This window comes from Protopterus annectens, chromosome 13.part0, assembly GCF_019279795.1.
Source record: "Protopterus annectens isolate FY-2018-M chromosome 13.part0, PAN1.0, whole genome shotgun sequence".
In the NCBI taxonomy this organism is placed as follows: domain Eukaryota; kingdom Metazoa; phylum Chordata; order Ceratodontiformes; family Protopteridae; genus Protopterus; species Protopterus annectens.
The window spans coordinates 1,173,923,017-1,173,939,895 of NC_056747.1; the positions used below are offsets into that span (position 1 = coordinate 1,173,923,017).

Genomic DNA, 16,879 nt, shown 5'->3' on the forward strand with positions numbered 1-16,879 from the left:
ACAAAATCCAAGCTATAAACCAATTTGCTCTTCCTGTCCTAACTTATAGTTTTGGATTGATTTGACTGGCCCCAAAATGTGTTGGATAGGAAAACAAGAAGGATGCTTCATGCTCACCAAATGATTTCTAAAAATCCGTGCATACCAAGATTATATATTCCCCATTCCAAAGGAGGTATGGGCGTTCTTGAAATTGATTACATGTACAGATCTGCACACATAGGACTCCACACACAAAATTTTGAAACATGAGAAGAATAAATCTGAGATGACTTCCATGCTTAATCTAGCAGAAGCATATCGGAGTCAAGCAAGAATGGAAATCAAACCAAAAGTGGATATAAACCAGGTAGCAACTGAATGTGCCAAAAAACAAAAGAAAGAATATAAAGTGAAGGGCCAGATGAGAAGGCGAGAAATGTGGAAAAATCCATAGATACATGTGTAAGTATAGAAAACTTCTGGAAGAACCTCATGTTGATCAGAATGAACCCAGGAATGGTTAAGAACAGGCAAATTCAAACCAAGAAATGAAAGGTTAATATTGGCTGTACAAGACAGTGGGCTACGTATACGTTGGTTTACAAACTCTATTGAACATGTGGGAGAAACAGACAAACGTAGGTTTTGCAAAACAGAATTGGAAACAGTTGCACACCTTGTTGCTGGTTGCGGCATGCTAATGGCAGAATGACTGTATACTGAAAGGCATAATAATGTGGCAAGACTGTTGCACTGGGGATTGTGCAAACATGATGGTACTTGAAGTGGCTGAAAAACACTGGAAATATGAGCCACAAAGCATAATAGAAAATGATGGTCTATATCACATGGGATCATCCATTACCAACAGTTCAAAAGATAGATGCTAGAAAAACGGATATAGTGGTCCAAGAAAAGAAGACAAAAGTAGCATTGATCATTGAAATTGCCGCACCCAGTGACTACAGTGTTCTGCGTACAGAGAGAGACAAAGTCATAAAATGTCAAGATTTGCAAGCAGAAGCAAGTGCAATGTGGAAGAAAGATACCCAGGTAGTTCCAATAGTAGTAGGAGCAGCAGGTCTTATAAAAAAGTGTACAGTCATATTTAGTGTGCTACCGCTGCATGTAACTCCGTATAAATTGCAGGAGTCATTACTGGGCACATTGCGGGTGCTGTGAAGAGCACTACTGGCTGACATCAAAGAGTGAAACAACACTAATTTCATGAACTTTAATCGTACTTTGACTTAGGAATGGGGTCTATTCCTGTCACAGTATTAGAAACCCAAAAGATTTTGAGAAATTTAAGCAAGGTATTAACCCTTATATAATTAAATGGGTCGCTAACTGATGGAACCCATGTAGTCAAAACAGAGGAATCCACTTCCAACAGCTGCACTGTACCCAGTGATGTTCCACAGGGATCAGTCCTGGGACCTCTACTGTTTGGAATCTTATTTCTCCAAAGTACAAGCTAAAACTAAAGGTCTGTTACTGACAAAGTTTGCTGATGACTGCAAGCTGGGAGTGGTCATAGAACCTGCAAACGATCACAACATCCTACAAAGAAGGTTTTAACACCAACAAATAATTGGTGCCAAAGTCATGGCCTTAAATTCAATGCAAAAAAATGTATTATCATACAGTGTTCCTGCTAACTACCACATCAATAACAACACCCTAAGTATGGACTCAGTGGTGAGACACCTGGGCACACAGGTTGACAGTAACCGTACCTTTAACCACCATGTCTCCACAGTGGTAAGAAGGGGCACTCTATATTGCTCTCCTCATAAGTAAGGGCATTGCATCCAGAAAAAAAGAAGTTATAACCTCTATGTACTCTTCCCTCATCAGACCAATAAGTGAATACAACGCCCTTTTTGGTATGTACATGTCCAAGCACATGCAGCAGTTTGAGAGACCACAAAGTTTCTTCACAAGTTAAAATCAAGGTCTTCAGCATCTATCCTATGTGGATAGTCTGAAATCACTGTCACAGGAGGAAGAAAATCATAACAAAAATTAGGAGGTGCAGCACCCAGCAGGATAAAAACACTCTCATCAAACTAAACAAATAACTCAAGAGGACAAATAAAAGTCTACCAAAGCCAAATTTGAGGTAGATTTGGCCTCCCAGGCCAAAGACAACCACAAAGCATTCTTTAGCTATGTTCGTAACCTGAAAGGCAATACACAGTTGTGTGCAGAACTCATTGTAAATGGAGCCACCGATACTGAGCCGGAAGCTGTAGCAAACCTGCTGGCTGATAATTCAGCTCCATCTTTCCTCCTTTCTCCCCCTCAACCTTCCCCCAGGAAATATCATCAATTATAACTCACCCTACTGTCACTAGGGAATAGGTCCTTAATGCTCTCTCTGAGTCCAAGAACATTGCATCAGTGGGCCCAGACAGTATCCCAGGATGCCTTCTAAACAGCATGAAACGTAACCTATCAGGGTCTCTGGAATTGCTATTTAACTGTAGCCTCCAAACAGGCGTCATGACTCATTAATGGAGAAAAGGCATCAGTCTTCCCTATGTACAAAGGTGGGCCATCTACAGACCCATACATTTCACTAGTTTTGTATGTAAAGCTATGGAAAGAATTATCATGGAGGTGATCAGTAGAGATATAGTAAACCTCCAGATACTGGACTCAACCCAGTTTAGATTCACCAAGGGCAGATCATGCCTGCTCAACCTGGTGGACTTTGAGAAGGTCACCAAAGCAATGGATAAGGGCAAAATTGTTCACACTGCCTTTCTTGACCTGGCCAAGACATTTCACACAACATCCTTCTCAGGCATTGTTGACAAACTCAAGAGGTTAGGTACAAACCCATATGCCACCCGGTGGATAGCCAGTTGGCTCACAGACAGGACCCAGGAAGTTAGATTTGGGGAGTCCATCTCTACAGAGAGGCCAGTCACAAGTGGAGTCCTTCAGGGATCAGTCCTTGGACCTCTCCATTTTGGCATTTACTTCTCAGAAATCAAGGCCAATGTCAGTGGTCTCTGACTGACTAAATTTGCAGATGATTGCAAATTAGGAGCTGCCCTTGAATTTCACACTGACACACATGTTCTCCAGGAGGGGCTGACACAGACAAACAACTGGTGTCAGAGCCATGGACTAAAACTAAATGCCAAGAAATGTACAATAGTATCCTTTGGGAAGTCATCCATCCCTGGTAATTGTCATATTGACAACACACCCCTTAGAGTTGACCCAGTAGTCAGGGACTTTGGGACAAACATAGATAGTAATGTAGCCTTTGACCATCATGTGTCTACAGTGGTGAGGGAGTCATTCTATGTTGCACAACTTATAAACAAAGGTATGGCATTCCAAGTCCAAGGAAGTCATTGCTCCATAGACTTTTGCGGGGAGATCTGTGACTGGCTTGCAGGGCATTGTCAGACTCCACTCTAATGGACCTCCTGCATATCCACAAAAGAAGCAGCAGCAGAACTGCCTGTTCTAAAGACTTAAACCTTGCCTGTGATATAAATAGGACCTGCTGGAGAGATAGGTATGTATCCTGGAGACTGTCCTGTTTATGGAACAGGCTTCCCATCCATGTAAAGCAGAGTTCCTCCCTAACCCAATTCAAGTGCAACTTGGACAATTGGTTGGGAAACCGGAAATTCATCCCTGTTTTAGCACTTATCTCTCTAATGGACACAGGTAACCTGTAAATGGTTCATCTCCCAGGCCCATGCTTACACTCATCAAGGGAACCAGAACTTGTCAGAGATTTGGAATGCATGGCTAGGCTTAAAAAGGCCCTTGTGGACATTAGCTTAATAAACACCTATGGACCTATGAACTTTATTCTATTTCATACAGATTACTCAGGGGTGATATATGCCTTGCATATAAGACGGTCTATAACCCTGCTTTATTGGAAGTGCTGCATATCCACAGGTCAAGTGGGTACACTGGTTACCCACTCTAAAGACCTTAAACCTGGTATGTGACATTAATAGAACCTGCTGGAGGGACAGATTTGTCTCCCAGAGGTTACCACACCTTTTGAATGTACTCCCACTTCATGTCAGAGCACCTCATTGGCCCTCTTCAAACACAATCTGGATGTTTGGATGGGTAAACATAAGTTCACCCTGGGGGCTCCACCTGTGTCCCTCTTGGATAGGGGCAATGCGTGCTAATTGTTGAAATAAGGGGTAGAACCTGGATAGGCTTGAAGGACCCTAGGACCATTAGCTTAGTAACTTCCTATGATTGAGATTTCTTCTAGGTCATTCTGTGCAGACTGTCTAAACTGTATGAGGAGGAGGAGGCATGGGGTGAACCTGCCCTGAGCTTAGAGATTGGGCATTTATTTGACTCTTGGTTTGTGTATTAAACAAGTTTAAATCTTTAAATCTGCACCTCTAGCCTTCAACTGCAGTGTGTATGTTACATGGTTTGATAACCTGCATATTCTAACACACTGAAAAATGTGCTTATGAAATTGACCTCTGTCTCATTATTTCAACCATGCCAAAATATTACATGGTATCTGAAGTAGTCATTTTTTTGTGAGAACTGGTTCATCTGCAGCAACCATCTCTCTCTACAGGGTATTTTAAGAACTGGAAATCTGTTGCAAGTGAAGTCTCAAGTGAAACTTGAAAGTACAGTGTTAAGATTTTCTGCTTGTTGTAGAGGAAGCCTTCGTAGCATTTTATTTTGGGAGAGAAAAAGAGAATGTTGCAGTGATGACAGAAAAGATGTTCACCGTGTTTCACTGTTGCAGTCATTACTCTTGGGTTATCCTGCTGGCAGGCTACCCGCAGTCAGCCTGAATTCCAAAGTCTTGGTCCAGCGTCGGTTGCCATCGCCTCTTCCCTGACGTCAGTGCGCCAGGCGTATAAAAGATGCAGCCGACGCCATTTTCTTCAGTCTTTCTTGCCGCGCGGTGCCTGAAGCAGAAGCACTTTGCAAGTGCCGGTTGGCCGACTCCTGAGATTTTCGTGTTCGAATTTCAGATCCAAAGTCTTCATTTAAAGCTAAGTACCCATTGGGGAAACTTTTTGCTTGCTCCAGACCGATGTCAGAAAAAGTTAATAATTGTATTTCTTGTGGTAAGCAAATACCTCATAAGGACTTCCATTCTTATTGTATTCCTTGCCTAGGCCCTGATCACGACGTTGCTAATTGCAGATTTTGTGCTAGATTTAACCAACGCACTATTAAGCGTCGGTAGGATTTTGCATTTCATTACTTTGGCCGAAGATTTAATTACATGATGTCCTTGGATAGCCATCCGACTACCGCAATTCACATGAAACGCAAGGAAAAGGACAGGCATCCGAGGTCCAAAACTGACGACTAGGCTTCTTCTAAGCCAGTTGCCGGTTCTCAGTGAGGTGCTTTCGCAGCCCCTGATGCCCACTACCTCAGAGCCGCAGGCCACTTCCGACTCCCATGTGGAGCAGACTTGGCCCCTGGAAACTCAAGTTATTGGACACTTGGAAAATATTCCCTCAGATGGGTCCAAAGCCGCTGAGCAGGCATCGGCTTCTGAGGGTGTTTTCAGGCCTACACAGTTATATGTAAAACCAACTACAGCTTCAAAGGCAAAGACTAAAGCACCACTAAAGACAAAGAAACAAGTGCAGCAAGCCCATGGACAGGCCTCCATGCCTAAAAAGCAGATGCTCAAAATGGCCGAAGACCTAATTAATTTGATCAGGGGTTCCCATCCCCCTCCTGATAAGAGGCCTAGGCAAGAGACAGAATATGAATTTTCAGATCAGGTTTCCATTTCCTCTGACTCCACTTCTGAACAGGAATATTCTCTTCCTCCCTATGAGGATTCTGATGCTGAAGAATCTATCCCTTCAGCCTTTCTTTCTGAGGATTGTTCTTTTGGGGAACCCTGCATACCATGAAGGAGCACTTCCACTGGGAGAGCCAAGACTACTCAGAATCTAAGAAAAGGCTCAGAGACTTTCTTTTACTACCTCAGCACAGGCCTCTTGCTATCCCCCCTGTTTTAGACATTGTAGATGATGTTTTTTCAGAGTCCGGCCTGTCTCCTGACTCTTTAACCCCTGCACGTTTAAGCCAGACAGATACTACAGGGTTTCAGATTCACATAAATTTCTTTATAAAAACCCTGCTGCTGACCCAGAAAATATTTCTCAGGGTCCCAAAGGGGTCAAGGCTTCCACTGCAAAAAACCCTATCCCCTCTGACAGGGATTTAAGGGCACTGGACAGATGGGGGAAAAAGGTTTACACTTCTGCTACCTTGGCTGTGAGGGCTTTAAATTGTCAATTTCATATGATTAAATATCAGCAATACTTAATGTCACTGCTTAAACAGAAAATGTTAACAAATTCTGAATGTGCTGAAAACAAGGAAATGCAGGATTTATTGCATGCAACTGAACAAGTGGGAAGGCATACTTTGCAATGTGGTTTTGATTCTCTGGAGGCCTCTTGCAGGGCCGCTGTTACAGGTTCTGTCATTAGGAGGCATGCTTGATTAAAGGAACAGAATCTGCCTGATCATGTTAAAGCAAAATTATTAGATGCTCCATTACAGCATGATACTTTGTTTGGTGTTAAAGCAGAAGAGGTGTTGAAGAAAATGGAGGACAAAGCAAAATCTATGCAGACAGTTATGGATTTCTTACAGGTGCAGCCACCCAAATTTAGCAGGAACTGGTCTACAAAGAATTGGTCCTTTCCAGTGTCAGACAGGCCACAAAGAGGCAGATACAGATGTCCCAGAGGCAGATCCAAGCCCCAAGGCTCATACAGGCCTAAACAATTTGGTGCTTCTACCTCCAAAAGCGGAGAAGACAAATCACAGCCATACAGGAAACAGTCCCAATGACTTTCCTCTGCCAGCACCAAGCACTTATCTTTTGGCAGCCCCCTTAGGGGGAAAACTAGCACTTTTTTCACAAAATTGGCATATGATCACCCAGGACAAATGGGTCTTGAATATAGTGTCTCAGAGCTACAGGTTCCACTTTCACACCCTGCCAAGGGCAAAAGGTATGCCAGACCTGCCACACAATCAATGGGCAGAGGCACAAAAGCAAGTTTCATCCCTCATGGACATGAGGGCCATTCAGCGAGTATCACAGCAAGAACAGGGACAAGGGTTTTACTCAAGACTTTTTTTGGTACCCAGAAAGGACAAAGCCTGGAGACTAATACTGGACCTGTCTATTCTAAACACATTTGTGGACGTTCCAGAATTCAAAATGTTGACTCTGCAGCAGCTTCTGCCCATGCTGGGCAAGAAGGCTTGGCTTGTAACTTTGGACCTAAAAGAGGCATACCTGCATGTCCCAATCAGACAGTCTTGTAGAAGATACCTCAGATTCATAGCTGGCTCAATGCACTACCAATTCTCTGCACTGCCCTTTGGCTTATCCACTGCGCCCAGGGTCTTCACAAAATGCCTGGCACCAGTAATTGCATTTTGCAGACAAAGGGGAATTCAGATATATCCTTACTTGGACGACTGCCTTATTCAAGCAGAGAACAAGGACATTCTACTAAAGCATCTGGTGTTTGTAAAAGGATTACTAATTTGCCTAGGGTACACAGTAAACGAAAAGAAATCAAAACTAGTACCATCTTAAGAGATAATATTCCTGTGTGCAAGCTTAAATACAACTGCCCAGACAAACAAAGGCAACTGACTTCGTATTTCAAAATGTTGGCAACAAAGACCAAGTTGTCTGCAAGAAAAATTCTGCAGGCTTTGGGCTTCATGGCATCCTGCATTCTGCTAATTCCATATGCCAGACTGCATATGAGGAAACTACAGTGGTATCTAAAAAGTGTTTGGACTCAGCATTGTCACAGCCTGGAAGCATTAATTACCCTCTTTCCTTGCCTGCAACAGGAGTTTTGATGGTGGGCACAGGCCTATCACCACAACAAGGGACAGCCATTCACCCTACCCACAGCCAGGCAGACACTAACAATGGATGCATCAGATTATGCCTGGGGGGCCCACATGGCAGGAAAATGTATTCAGGGCACATGGCCAGCAAGCCAAATGCCTCTTCATATCAATCAAAAAGAGATGCTAGCTGTTTCAGAATGCCTTGACAGCTTTCAAGGATTTACTCCATCCAGGACAACTACTGATAAGGACGGACAACACTACAGTCATGTGTTACATAAACAAACAGGGAGGCTCTCATTCTTACCCCCTCTGCAGACAAGCTATGACTTTGTGGGACACAGCATTGACTTATCAAGTTCACGTGCAAGCACAATTCTTGCCAGGAAAGATAAATACTCTGGCAGACGAACTAAGCAGAAACCTCATGGATCCCCACGAGTGGAAACTGGATCTACAAGTCTTCAGCATGATAACCAGGAAATGGGGATGCCCAGACATAGATCTATTTTCCTCCCCTCACAACTGCCAACTACAGAGATTCTGCACAAGGACTTATCACAAGCAAGCATGGAAAGTGGATGCCTTATCCTTCAGCTGGAAAAAAAACTTAACAGTATATGCCTTTCCTCCACTGCCTCTCCTCCCCAAGGTACTCTTAAAGGTCAGACAAGAGAAGCCAAAAATGATACTGTTTGCCCCAGACTGGCCATGCCAGCACTGGTACCCAATCCTAAAGAACTTGTCTCAAGGTCCAGCCTGGACATTGCCTCAAATTCCTCACTTACTGACCCAACAAAGCAATCAGATCCTGCACAGCCAACTCAGAACCTTAAATCTGGCAGCATGGCGGATAATGTAGCCATTCAGAACACTCCTCTCAACAAAGCTGTGATGGATGTTATTTTGGAGGCCAGGAGGCCCAGTACCAGAAAATCCTATGCAGAAAAATGGAAGAGATTCATTGCTTGGAACCAGGCACAAGGAATTGACACGTTTGTACCAAACATTCCTCAGATTTTACAATACTTAACTGAGATGCTGGACAAAGGCCTATCCTTTTCATCAACTAAGATCCATGCCTCTGCTATTTCAGCCCATTATAATACGGAACCACCTGTCTTTTCTCATCCTTTAATAAGGCAGTACCTCAGAGGGGCCAAAAGCACAAGAGCCCCAAGGAGAGCACCAATACCTGCATGGGACCTCAATTATGTCTTGGAAAAACTCACACTGCCTCCTTTTGAGCCAGCCTCAACAGCTGATATAAAATTCTTATCCTGGAAAACAGCTCTGTTCCTAGCAATAACCTCTGCAAGACGAGTCTCAGAGTTACAGGCACTCATGGTTGTGAAACCTTTTATCATTTTCCATCCAGACAGAGTTTCTCTGAGGACAAACCCGACATTTATGCCCGAGGTGGTGTCCAGTGTGGCCGTTAAACCATTCACTTGCCTACCTTTTGTCCAAACCCACAGAACAAGGGTGAGAGACTTCTGCATTCTTTGGACATACACAGACAGCTACGCTTCTACTTGGACAGAACTAAAGCTTTCAGAAAGACTGAGCAGCTTTTAGTGGCATATGCTGCAGGATCACAAGGAAAGGCTATTTCAAAATGGATAGGCCATTGCATTCGTTTCTGCTATTCATAACATGGCAAATCAGTGCCTAAGGGCATTAGGCCACATTCAACCAGAGCAGCAGCCACTTCAGCAGCCTTCCTCAGAGGAGTACCAACCAAAGACATCTTAGAGGCTGCAGCTTGGAGTTCGGTGCACACTTTTACAAAGCACTACCACTTACCTCTCCACTCTAAATCCAGAGCAGGTTTTGCCACTGCAATTCTGCAGGGCCTCATAGCCTCTCCTAATCCTATTTATCCCCAGCCACCCATCCTCAGCTTTGGGATTCGACCCAAGAGTAATGACTGCAACAGTGAAACACGATGAACATAGTACAGTTGTGTACCTACCGTAAATGTAGATGTTCGAGTGTATTCACTGTTGCAGTCCAGGTTACCCTACCACCATCCCCCTTTCTTTTGCTGGGTCTTATCTGTACTTCTCTATTCTGTTCAACCTATGTGGTGTATTTGCTTGTAGATGAAGGAAATGATTACCTTAGTACATGCATGTTTATTGGCATAATTTTTAGCCTATCCTTTTGGGGGCACCTGAAATCTGGGGCAAGAAAAACTGAAGAAAATGGCATCGGCTGCAACTTTTATACCCCTGGCACACTGACGTCATGGAAGAGGTGACATCATTAGACGCCGGACCAAGACTTTGGAATTCTGGCCGACTGCGGGTAGCCTGCCAGCAGGATAACCCAAGAGTAATGACTGCAACAGTGAATACACTCTAACATCTACATTTATGGTAGGTACACAACTGTACTTTTCAGATTGTTATGATGTGAGAAATAATAGAATTCCATGGTGGTACAGCGGTAGCGATGTTACCTCACAGCAAGAGGTTCTCCCGTTCGATTCTCGGCTTGGGAATGCCTTTTGTGTGGAGTCTGCATGTCCTCCCTGCGGTTGGGTAGCGTTAGAAAGACATGCGTGAGTAAATGGGCGTGCCTTCATTGAAGGTTGGTTATCGAGCTGGCACCTCGACGTTTCGTAACAATCTACTGCCAATCATTAGCGGACCGGAGTTCTGCTGTGGCCACCTCTTACCAGGAAAAAGCCGAAAGACAAACAACAACAACAACAATGAGGTGAGAAATAATCTATTGTTTATTTTTTTTTAAACAAGAAGCATGTTTAACTAAATTATCGTGTATTATGTACAGTCATACATTTATATAAATGAAAACAAACCATATTGACATAATTTTAGTTGCAAACATTGTACATCACTTTTAATCCATCCAGTCATTGTCAGTCAAACCTTACATAGTTCATTCAAATTCTGCCTTCTTTTAAACCTTGTTCCTTTTCTGCATGTATTGTTCCCACAATTCCCATTTGTTTTGTTTCTACCCTTTTCTAAAGATCCCAATTCCAGTTGTTTTATCTCTGTTACTATATTCACTACTTCTAGTAAAGTTGATTTAGACTTTGATTTCCATTTTCTAGTAATTTTTTTTTTTTTTTGGCAGCCACCATAATTAGACTCAGCAAGGGCTTACTAAATTGTAAATTATGATTCTGTTTCATAGCTCAAAAAAAAATTTCATTAATTACATCGGTTCGCACACCCAGTATCTCTGACAGAGTAGTCTGCAGCGAATCTTTAAAGTCTGCCAACTTATTACACTCCCTCCTTCATGTGGCTGATTGATGACACTGTTCTGCTGTAAATGGAAGAATAAAATTGTGATCTCCACGGCTGAAAAAGCTCCCCAGGCACTCACATGTGCAAATACCATTGATCTCATTTCCATAAATAATGTCCAGATGGATTTTTAAGTCAAGGAACCAAGGAGGCTGTCCATCTTGGTGTTTAGTTTTTGCTACCTTTTTCTCCTGTGTATGGTTTTCCTTGTAGCCATTGACGGTGTTTATGTGCCTGGCGTCCGAGCCTCCAAATGCACATGTGAGGTTGTGGATCAGTTTGCAATATTTCAGAATGATAGTGACAGACAGCCACTGAGGTTTAGTGTTGCAGTGTTTCACCACCCTTGTCATTTTCCTGTGTTGTATCAGTGTTTGATTTTTTTGACACAGGAAGATAAGATGGAATGCAGCTTTTCTGTTAACATTAACATAGGAAAACAGTCACGTGTCTGTCACTTCCTCTGATGATGTGGTTGCTTCCATAAATTCCCAAAATAAAATCGATGACCATGTCCTTCTCAGACAAGAAAGCATGTCCACAACTCCTGTTCAGTGACTTTTTCAACATTATCAAACAAGGTAGTCCTAAGAAATGACATCAGCTGATAACGTTCGTAACTGTTGTATTGGGGAAGCAGTCACTCAGAACACAGTTGCATACTGATTCCAGCCATCCTAAGTGAAGTTGAGATAGCATTGCACGTAAACATACAATTTAAGATACAGTAAAATTAAGTTGTTTCAAATTATACACAGAAAAAAATCACAGCTAGTCATTAACAGTTTTGAATTAAACCATTTTGCCTTTTGTTTGGCAGCTATAGCAAAAGTGTCCAAAGCAGCAATCCTGTACTTATTTGTGTATTTATCTTTATATCTCTTTACATATGAACCGATGATAAAACTGAGTGCAACAGTGGGGAATCCATGAATGGAGAGCAGCAGTCACTTTACTGTGGACATTCTTTCCTACACTTTATTTAGGTCATGGAGATAGTCACCTCAAGCAGCTATCCTTGTGGGCAATTGTTACAGTACATACTGCCCACACAGTATCAATCCCATTCATTGTTTTTGTACTAGCAGTTTCAGTGTCTGATATTTACAGTGGTCAAGGTAGAGATGGCGTGCTCGTGAGTGACCGGATCTGCCGGTGTATGAACAGGTTATCTGTTTAGGGATATTTTTTCCTGTAACAGGTATTTTTCATTTTACTGACAGGACACCAGTATTTTCCTTTAATTGCCATATTATTCTTGAATAAGTTAAACTCAGTTTTAAGACTGATATTTTTGCATAAATTTCTCAACTTGTTTATTTATTTACACTAGTAGAGTAAGTGAGCTGGTCTAGAGACGCTTTTCACCTGTGATCCAAGCCAAGAAGACAAATATTTCAAAGAATTGCTGTGATTGGGAAAATATACTTGAGTCTAGGAAGAAGGACATTTACTAATATAGAGTTCTAACATCTGATTTGAGTAAGCCTGAAATTTTGTAGGAAAGTTTTACTTGGGTTAAATCTTAACTATGGCTTCAGTGTGGGAGTTAAATGAGAGGTGAAGGTCTAAGTTGACACCTAAGTGTTTCTGTAATGTGGTATGTGGGAGAGGGGTTTCCGTGAATAGTGTGGTGATATTGTGTGCATTTCTGAGTTCTACTTGAGTATAGATTGTATTTTTTGTGAACGTGCCAATGTCCCAAAGGCCCTTTTCATCTCACAGCCCAGGCCAAAGGCAAACCTACAGTAATGTAGTAGAGATTTAATGAGAAGTGGTTTAAAGTCACAGGACACTTTCAAAGCAGTAGCACATAAAAGAATACCAGTTTTGTGGTTAAAGCAGTGTAGTGGAAAGATATTGAGAAAATGACAGTGTGTAAAAGCAAAACTTCTTTTCCTAGCAGAACTAAGAACTTAATACAGTGATGGTAAACCTATGACATGTTTGTCAAAGGTGACACACCAGCGTTCACCAACACCCGAGTTACCAAAGAAACTGAATGAACAAAAATGCAAGAAATATGTGACCCTGCACTTTTAAAACTCGGCAACAAAAAGGCAATTAATTGATGTTAATCAGGTTAAATGCAGTGTGTTCCATTTTTTTTTTTATTCAAAATTACAGTTAAAAGTAGGGTAATTTTTTGGTGCACTATTTTAAGCCCAATTGTCAGTGTACATATCATTTTCTCTATTGTAAGTCACTAATTTTTCTTTTATTTTTATAATACATAGCAGCACACATGATTGGACTGTATTTTTTTTAAATAACTGAATATGAAAAGAATTTTCTCTTTTGTTCACGGGGGAAGGGGGGTTGACACGCCAGCAGAGTCAAGATGGGCATTTTCCAAATTTTGGACACGCCGAGTCCAAAAGGTTCGCCATCACTGAATTAATGCCATCGTTGTGCTTGTTTTACTGCTTCAGGAGTTGACTGTCTTTCTTCACAGTCTTCACGGAGGCTAACGTTTAAATTATCCACAGTACTACTTTCTTAGTTTCATTCAAATCTTTTTGAACATTCCAGAATTTTTCGCCATTTTTGAAATAGCATCACTTATACAAACCATTCCGTTGCTTCTTTTAACAAAGGTTTTCCCCTTCTAAGCAGTAGTGATTTTCTAGTGTCCTGGGGAAATTCTTTGTAGTCACATTAATACCAACCTGAATAACCACAGAAAAGGAATCATTGGCTCCATGAGCTCTCCCCAGTCAGCAAAATATTTAGATAGCTAGGTTGTAGATGTATGGGTTAGAAAGATAAATAGACATGTGGATGTGAACAGACAGACTGACTAATGGAGATAATGCAACTTCTGAATTGTTTTGTTTTCCTAGATGATTGCTGCCAATGTCCTTTCTAAGGAAGAATTTCCTGACTTTGATGAAGAAACTGGAATTCTTCCAAAGATTGATGATGAAGAAGGTAAGAAAGCTACATATGCAGTTTGGTATGTATTATGTATGTTATGAGGGGCATTTAATCAAGAGGTTACAGTGTTTTAAACACTGGGCTGACAGGCAAGCATTTAACTCGTTAGCATCACTGAATACTTTCAGGCTATAATGGTACAGTCATGACAAACATGTTAGCCTTTTGATTATCATGTACCCAAAGATAAAGTAAGTAGTTTCTTGAGCAAACAAGAAAATCCTTTTGGTGACACCGTTGTAGGACTGTTATGGTTAAAAGCTGAAGAGAAAAATGTTGAACCATATCTTTAACTTACGTCAGGCAGCCCCCCATGTCACAGGATAATGTAGCCTTGAATGTCAGCCAGATTACCTAGGATCAGTTAGTAACCAGGACACCGAATGAGCCAGTTTAGGAGGATGGAAATCAGCTCACGCACCCTGGTGGTTGTGGTGGAGGGAGCATAGTCCTCTGCATTTCTGATACCCAGTGAAGGTTGTGTTTTGCAGCAAAGCAAAACAAAGACCTTGACAGGAATACTTTTCAAACAATATGCTCTGCAGTCCAGGTTGAGCATGTACAAAACTGCACATTCAGTAATACCTGCATTACTAGTACTTTGTTATTCATGGCTGCTGCTTTTTAATGGGGTTTAGGGCACATCATAACCCCGATTGCTGCCTAGATGACAGACTCCCACAGTCTGTTGTCACTCAGTAGGAAAGAATGAGCTATTTCATTAAACAGCATGTGGAAAAATGTCTTGTGTGTATTGTAAGTGGTTATTACTGTTTTACAGTTTATTTTACCGTAGAGTAATTTAATGGTGAAGTAATGATTTAGTGTAATTTTAGTTTTGTTCTTCATGCAAGGCTGCTACTTTACACAGTGCAGTCTGTATGACATTATTTTGTCATTTTTTTTCCTGCAGTCTACCTTCTAATTATTTAGAATATTAACACCCTAAATCAGCATTTTCTTTAAACATCATTGGAAACTGGATGGAGATTGAGGAACAAGATATGCACTAGGCAGCCGTTCCATAGAGAATTTATAGAGAAATATATAATAAAGGCCAACATGCAATTCAGAGAGGCAGCTGTGCAATAAAGCTGCAGAAGTAAATTACTACACACCAGGTAGGCATTTGATGTGCTGCATGTGGGGAAAATAGGTAACAGAATGTGAAAGAGTGCTGTCACAGTTAAGAGGTACCTATCCTGCATATCAAAATGATGTGCATGAATAGTGCTACATTGTGCTTTGGTTGCAGAGGGGTGTAAAAGCAGTAAGAGAGTCCACTGTGTTGCAGCAGAAGCACAACTTGTGATCCCCAAGCCAGCCCTTCAGCACACACTCATCGTCATCATCAGTTCTGTTTTTTCTCCATTTTCTACATGGAGTCAGGGTGTTGGTCAACTGTCGCCATCTCTCTCGATTCAGTGCCACTTTCCTGTCATCTTAGGCAGTCATGTCTGATTGTCACAGGTCTTTTCTCACACAATCCTTGTATCTCTTTTCTGGACCCCCTTGTTTCCTCTTGTCTTCTTCTTGTCCGTTGAAAATGTACATCAGAGTGTCTTCTGCTTTTATGTATATGTGCCTAAACCACCACAATATTTTCTGTTTGACCTTCTCTGCAATTGGAGCTTCTTTGGCTTCTGCTCTGATTTCCTCATTTCTTCATCTGCCACACTGTGTGCATCCTTTCACCAGTCTCAAGCACTTCATCTCCATTACCTCTATCTTCCTCAACTGCACTGCCTTTACTGCCCAGGTTTCTGTACCATGCATACTGGTCACACCACTGTTTTCTACACCTTACATTTTAGCTTCTTTGGCATTCTTGTCATACACTGCACTTAACACTCTGCGCCAATTGACTGCAGCCCCACTGATTCTTGCTTTGACCTCCTCATTCAGACTTCTCTTGTACATGAGAGCTGATGTTGTCCTCTTCATTTCATTAAGCTGTGGGTATTGGTTCTGATCCTCGGAACCGATCATCCGCTTTTTTACAGCTTGAGCTTCCTGACTTGAGCTCCTCCTTATACCCACAATGCCTCACTCCCCCAATGTATCTCAGATCTCGTTTGCCTCGCTTAGCTTCAGCAGCAAGTTCCTATAGCTGTGAGCTTCTCCATAGCATTTGGTGTTTTGGTGGTCTGCGAGTGCCTTAACTTTTAATTTCTGTTTGACATCAGTACCTACCTTTCCCTTTTGTAAACTTTCTCCTAGTTAAAATAGAACTTTTTGTTTAAAAAGTCTATTCTTTTCTTCTATATCCCAGGCTTCCTTCCCCTGTTTGAGATGAAGTCCATTTAGCAGCCATATCCAATTTTCGTATTGGCTTTGATTCCTTATCCCCTGCTGCTTCTAAGCCTTGTAAAGCTTTTCTTAGGGGCATTTTCCTGCTCCGGCCTCCAGTGGAAGATCCTACTCCACCGTGGGATCTAACTTTGATTTTGCAAATGTTGGTCCATCAACCCTTTGAGCCTGCAGCTACTGCAGATTTGAAATTCCTTTCTTGGAAAACAATTTTTCTAGTAGCTGTCACATCTGCAAGAAGAGTATCTGAACTTCAAGCTCTTTCTTCTAAATTTTCATACTTGATCTTTCACAAGGCTAGAGTTACCTTGTGCATAATCCTTCATTTTTACCCACGGTGGTTAAGGAAGGGGAACATTAATCAGTCCATAAATCTTAGTCTTTTTTCCCCAATTATTAAAACAAAGGTGAACATAGACCCTCCATTTGCTTGATGTTCATAGACGGCTTTGGTTTTAGTAACATAGAATCAAGCC

The 16,879-nt window shown here is 41.8% G+C and overlaps 1 protein-coding gene across 1 annotated transcript in view; it reads left to right on the forward strand.

Annotated features, from left to right (window-relative positions):
- Window positions 1-16,879, forward strand: part of DHX8 (DEAH-box helicase 8) — a 959,075-nt gene that overhangs the window by 327,099 nt on the left and 615,097 nt on the right. Inside the window, exon 9 of the mRNA XM_044055176.1 lies at window positions 14,000-14,087. Within this exon, the coding sequence (XP_043911111.1) occupies window positions 14,000-14,087 (88 nt within the window). The remainder of the gene's footprint in view (window positions 1-13,999; window positions 14,088-16,879) is intronic.